This window comes from Phragmites australis, chromosome 4, assembly GCF_958298935.1.
Source record: "Phragmites australis chromosome 4, lpPhrAust1.1, whole genome shotgun sequence".
Taxonomy (NCBI): Eukaryota; Viridiplantae; Streptophyta; class Magnoliopsida; order Poales; family Poaceae; genus Phragmites; species Phragmites australis.
In genome coordinates, this window is record NC_084924.1 from 37553902 (window position 1) to 37560356 (window position 6455).

At 43.3% G+C, this 6455-nt stretch overlaps 1 protein-coding gene across 1 annotated transcript; it reads right to left on the reverse strand.

Annotated features, from left to right (window-relative positions):
• Window positions 1-2271: 2271 nt before the first annotated feature.
• On the reverse strand, window positions 2272-5791 carry LOC133916350 (probable sugar phosphate/phosphate translocator At3g11320). Its single transcript, XM_062359986.1, has 4 exons — window positions 5053-5791; window positions 3913-4016; window positions 3550-3778; window positions 2272-2836 (listed from the first exon to the last, which is right to left on the reverse strand). The coding sequence occupies exons 1-4, from the start codon at window positions 5539-5541 to the stop codon at window positions 2684-2686; spliced, it is 975 nt and encodes a 324-aa protein (XP_062215970.1). The 5' UTR covers window positions 5542-5791; the 3' UTR covers window positions 2272-2683.
• Between the last annotated feature and the right edge of the window lie 664 nt (window positions 5792-6455).

Below are 6455 nucleotides of genomic sequence, written 5' to 3' on the forward strand. Positions count from 1 at the left end.
AGGCGATTAAGGGCAAGTTCAGGTTAATTGCATACAATTTGTGGGATTAGATGCAACTAAGACTCTTGATATCAAATGTTACGAATTAAGCGCAATAACTTCACTAATCACGTGAACAAAGCGCTAATTAATGTGGAATTAAGAGACATTAACTCGGATTAGACGATGCCATCCCTTTAGTTACTGTAGTCAACTTGATTGCAGTCCTGGGTGATCCTGTGGATCGGCCTTTAGATTAGCTTAGAACCCTCTGAATTGGATTTTGAGAAGGGTTTTTAGGGGACAGTTGCTAAGTGTGAGTTAATGACGTGATTAAAACTCAAGTTCAGGGCTGCCCCTTTTATTTATAGCGCTAACTAACTTGGACCTAACCGTTTTGCATTTTAAGTTATGGATTAACTTTAGCCAAATATCACATCATGGTCTAACACTGAATCGTTCACTCTCACGTTGCTCAACTCCCTACCAATTGGTCAGCTGGTATCTCTGTTGAGTGTGGGTGCGACAGCACAATGTTCTGATGATGCAGTTCACCAAACTAGGTAGAACCTCGAACATTTCTACATATACAGGAGGCAAGCAGAATATAAAAGTCTGAAACGGCCCAGGTAGTGCTTTCATTCTCTTGTACAGCTGTACTACTACTCTTGAAACGGCCCAGGTAGTATTTGACTTGCATCTTCAAGTTCTTGCAGAACTTCACATCAATACATAAGGGTGGGCGCTTTGGTTTGCATAATCTGCCAATAATGGGGAGGACCTTTTAGTTTGCTTTATCAGCAAACAAGGTTGGCCCTTTCGACGCAAAAGTGGGTGGGGTGGGGTGGGGAGCTCCATCTTTGTCGAACCTGCAGAGGCGCTGGCCTACCGTGATGGGCTTGATGGGCCCAAAATCTCAAAACGCCGAGGCATTGACGACGTGGTGGTGGAAACTAGAAAGTGCTTATCTGAAATGCAAGAAATAATGGCGTTCTGAGGCTAGCTCCAACGGATTTTTTTTGATCAAAATTATGTCGTGAAAAAATTTTCGTTTTTTTTAGCGTTCCAACAGTTTTACTTCACGGTTCTCTTCACGACGGGATTCTCAGAATTATTTCCTTCAGGACAGGATTCTCTCTTCTTTTTCTTCGTGATTTCTCTCAAAAGGAAGCGATTAGATATGAGAGAAAATAAAAGAAATAAGAATGGGAAAGAGAATCGAAAAAAAAAATGAAATGAAAAAAATATGGTTGAGAATGGTCTGAGATCATGTCGATCCTCGCTGAAATCCAAGAGCTGTTTTGTTTCTCTTTTGCTGTACTTTATGTAAAGCGGAAGGCAAATTTAGCTGCATATCCACAGCATGCTTCCCAGGCTAGGACTACGTATGTGTGGTTAGCTCTAATCTCAGACAAAAAATGCCATACATGGCAAAGCTCCCGGACAACTCCCATTGGAACATTAATCGAAGATATTTGATGTGAACAGTTAACACTATGCGTGGCATCTTTCACGGAAATCTCGTCCAATCTTTGCAGCAGTGAAATGATGAGACCTGCCCTTGTTTTTTTTGGAAAAAATGATCACATACCCTAGAGACGACACATTATTCATTATGCAACAACATTGCTGCTTACAATCGATAGCTGCATAGCATAACAGGATTGTACATAATAGCCAGTTGACGAGGCACAGGGTCCGTTTGGTCCGGTGGATAGGGTCAATCGGAAGATGACGATCCAATTCTTTTTATGTTTGGTTAGCTGCATGGCATGGACAGGGCGGCTAGCATCAAAGTATATTCTCTTAGATTCCTAAATGAGTTGGTCCAGTCGAAATCGCTGGACCAAGTCATTAGGACGGTCTGGTCCGTGCGTTCGTCCGTATACGTGTTTGCGAATTTTTTTTAACTCTAGATTTTATTTGAAAGTATAAAATTAGTTTAAATATTTTAAATATTTTTATAAGCAAACTAGAGGTCGCTAGCAACTTATTTTAATTGATTTGATAAAAAACATAAATCAATATTTAATTAAATTTCTTCAAAAAAACTTACTTTTATAGCTCATTCTATCCACATTAAACCCACTGACCAAATAAAAAATTAACTCATCTTATTCACTCACATCTTATCAACTAAACAAAAAATTACTTCATCCTATCTATCACAACTAAGTAGAAAATTAGATCATCTCATTAAAAAAACATAGATAATTCTATCCCATCCAACTTCATCATTTTAACCAAACACACCCTACCAGAGCAGTATAGTATCACGAACATTCAGCTGTATGAGCTTAAATTCAGTGTCATAATATATTAGGAGGTCCTGGAACAAAGTTTGGTACAAGCAGTTTTCAGAAGAAAAAGAGAATGAGGCAACTTGGAACTTACAATAGCAGACGTACAACAGAAAACAATTTCCAAGAACTAAACGAATTAACCAATGCTGCCAGTGTGAGCCACGGTTCTCTAACACAAAAAATTATATCCTATCCATAATCACCATTAGCAAAACAAAATGCCTCCCAGATCCCAAGGGAATACTACAGGTATTATTTGACTTCTATCCTCGCTGTCCAATCGCTGAGGCGTGGTATAGGATTTGTTGCAGTCGGCCCCGATGTAGTTCCCCATCATATATTAGCTCTGGGCACTGACCGGACAAAGAAAGGATGGCCATATTTACTGTCTTCTAGTGTATTCACGGTTTGCTGCTTCGTTTTTTGGATTCACTGTAAAGAATAACGCCTATAACTGTAAGTGTGTAACCGAGCATTCCGGTTACAGAAACAGGATTCTTGAATATCATAATTGAGACGACAACTGCCACGGCGCCCTTCGCATTCCCAAGAACCTGGGGAGAAACATGGATGTTAAATCTTTCAACCATAATTGAAGGATTTAATGCATAATTCTTATACGAGCCAAGGTAAAGCAAGATGACAAACAAACATTATAGTTATAGTGCATAGTTTGCTGAAAACCAGGGTTACGTACTGGCAAGTGGTCAATATAGCAATATGATGACGTTTTGTGCCTAAAAGATGGAGATGAGCAGAAAACTTTACATGTTTCATTTAAGTCATGGAACCAGATGTTCAGTAAGGCATATATGTTACATTTTCCAAATGGGTTTTTAAATGGGCTGTACATCTCCACACAACTACAGTAGCGATACTGCAGCAGTTGAAAGGTAAATAACATAACAATATTATTCATTTTGACAGACCTATAAATTGCTTCAGTTTCACAGACATAAATATCTACTATTTGATGTCGGAATCTTGGAATGTAGATTCTAGTACCATTCCCCGACTCATCTTAAGTAGCTACAGCGCATAACTCAAAATCAAGATATGTTGATGTCGCATGTGAATGATGCAGGATAATGGATAACTAGTCAACGTAACTTCATTTTTAGACCATGTCTACATGGGGATATATGTCAAATGTAAAGCTTTCAACAAGAAAAGCCACATGTCACACTATATCTTGCACACAGCTAAACTCTAATCCAACTAACTTCTGCTGGAGAGTAGAATTGATTAGCAAGATAACATTTGGTACCTGTAGAGTCAGTGCACTAGTATGTTTGGTCACCAAGAAATTGGTCAAATTGACAAAATATGCCAAGCAAGAATTGAACAATAGCAACCAAACAATGGTGAAGTCCTTTTTAGCTAGTTCAATTGTAACGCCGACAACATTGTCCTCCATAAAGATAGTTGCAGGAAGCAAGAGAATAACAGCAATTGGAGCCATGTACAAGAGTAGATTCATAGAATTAAGCTTCTCCCTGCAAGATATCAGAACAGAAAAACCCTCAGCATCCACAAAAATGAGCAAAATGAAACTAGTATATGAATCTAAGACCATGAGTACAAAATAGCCAATACATATAAAAAAAGGGGGAGACAAATAGAGTGTTACCCCTCAGAAGACAGAAGAATTCCTTGCAACACTGTCTTCAACGCCCTTGCAGCAGTGGCTCCTATGCACATGATGAATCCAAACAGATGAAAGCTAGGCTCGCCCTGTAAGTTTGATTTGCATGCTCCATATCAGTTGATGTCAGAAACTTAGAAGTCCAACAACAGCTTTAGTAGTACACAATAGTATGCGTGACGCAAAGTGCAAACATAGCTCTAGGCTCTCCATTTTGACCCACAATTTGGGGTATACATACTAGCTGATGCAAGAAAAGTACAAATCCTAAAATCTTTCTCATAGCAACCATGAATAGCAACACAGAGGTTACAGTAAGTTTGCCATAGTCTTATTATGATATTATATGTAATGCCTCCACTAGTCATCCAACACTTTGCTAACCCAGTATGTCGTATTGCGTGCAATAGCCATTACAGAATGCAGTATACATTGCAAGAGAATCAACTTAATAATAGCACAATTAACACCAAGGTCCAATTAACGCCAACATTTAGATTCAACGAATGTATAGAAAACCTTTTGAGTCAATCTAGAAAGAGTGCAGCAATGCTTGAATATTAGATCGCAGACATTTTGCAAGTCCAATTTCAAAATATGGAACTCTTAACCGACAAGATTGAAAGACATATGTGATGTTTTTAGGTACTACACGACAAAAATAGGACCTACAAAACCACAAAATAGAATTTTGCGGCAGAACAAGCTATCCCTATCACATTTCCTCAGGGAGCGATCTCTGATCGCGCAGAAGCTTCGATCAACTTGATTGCTCTACAGCTGATCAAACAGATACTGGACAACTGTTGTGCCATTTGATCGTCTCAAATAGCCGGTGCATGGTAGAGGAATCAACAAGCACAGTGACACCCAGAGAACCGTTCCACAACTGAAAATCTCAGAATCCTATTCCCCAACGAAGGGATCACCACCCAATGAATTGAGGCTAGACGCATACAATTTTATTCCGGTTATAGTGAGATAACAGATCCACCTCTCCTCGTCAGCTCGATCCCAGTTCTCCTGAATTACGAACCAGCCAAAGCCGAATTCCCCTCAGATCTAACCCCAACTCCAACAGATCTATTGAAACGGAAGACGGAGGCGGAGCAGGCAGTAACTTACGCCGCTGGCGATGATGACTCCGGTGACGACGGGGACAAGGGTGAGGTAGGTGACCCATGACTCGCGTTTGACGGTAATGAGGTATGCGAAGACGGCGGTGAAGAAGGGCGTGGTGGCGCCGACCGCCTGGTTGAAGGAGACAGGGAGGTACCGAAGCGAGACGTTGCCGGATACAACGGAGCCGCAGAAGACGAGGCTGAGCGCGGCGATCTTCGCGAGCTGGAGGCGGGAGCGTACGAGCTGCATGGGCACGACGCGGAGCCAGGCGATGGCGGTGTAGGAGAGCAGGGCGCAGGCCGACATGTGGCACATGGTGAGAAAGATTGGGTACTTGAAGCCGTAGTTGCTGAGGAGGTACTTGTTGAGCAGGAGCACGCCGATGTTGGAGGAGTACCACGCGGTGACGAGGCCCACCGTGAAGAGGCGCCCTTTCCCCGCCGCGGCCCCCGCGCCGCCCGGCGACGGCGAGGCGCCGCCCTTCGCCGTCATCGCTCGGTCGTCGTTGCCGCGCGGATCTGGGGAGGAGTTGGGTTCGGTCGCGGTTGAATTGGTGGTGATGGGCTTGGGCTGGGAACGGAGGCGTGTGCGTGAGCCTGCGTTTATGGGGAGGGAGGAGACTCCCCTGTCGGTGGGTGGACGGAGACGGAGACGGAGAGAGGGAGAACGGAGGGAATAGATTTTTTTTTCCCTACCTTTTCTGCTGTGTTTTTTTCTGTAGAGGTTGGTGCTGTTTTTCTTTTAGAATCATCCCTTCTATATCATTGAAAATTTGCCGTATCTTATATATGCCACTGAAAACTAGTTAATACTGTAAGTACCATAGTTATTAAATTTGATGACCGAAAATATAATTGTCGTCGATTCTATTAGAGTGGACCATTAGTCAAACTTTGAAATACCTATTATACCCTTCCTCTCCCCCCTCTCTATGTTCCCTTCCTCATCCCAATCCTCTCTTCTCCCTCTCTCTCTCTGAATTCCCTGGGTGCCTCCACCACTCGCCTCGAGTGCCTTCATTCAGCGTTCTCCTAATTCAAGGATAGCAGTTGCAACGTCTGCTCCGGTATAGTTAGGCTCAATGCTGCCAATCAACGTGTCGATCTCACTTGAGGTGGCAGCGTGCGGGCCCCCTTCCCTCGTAGCTCGCTCGCCGACCTCAACTCTGGGGATGCCGACTCCACCATGCCTACACAGTAGGACACGATGATGACAGAAGGACGGCAACAATCAGACCCATGGAGGGGCGATGTTAGAAGGGCGGCGGCGGCCGAATATGTGGAGGGGCAGCGTTAGAAGAGCGACGGCTGCCGAATCCAACAGGGAGCAGGGCGCGACGAGAGGGCCACGTAGGCTCGCCTCAAAGAGACCCGTGATCTTGCCCTCCGCGTTGAAAGCCGCCATGG

What these genes read in the sequence shown, in the direction of transcription:
- LOC133916350 (XM_062359986.1), bottom strand. Translation starts at nt 5,541, where the DNA reads ATGACGGCGAAGGGCGGCGCCTCGCCGTCGCCGGGCGGCGCGGGGGCC. An exon ending in ATTCTTCTGTCTTCTGAGGG is followed by an intron (nt 3,779 to 3,912) that starts GTAACACTCTAT and finishes GATATCTTGCAG; the next exon opens with GGAGAAGCTTAATTCTATGA. An exon ending in CTAGTGCACTGACTCTACAG is followed by an intron (nt 2,837 to 3,549) that starts GTACCAAATGTT and finishes GTTTCTCCCCAG; the next exon opens with GTTCTTGGGAATGCGAAGGG.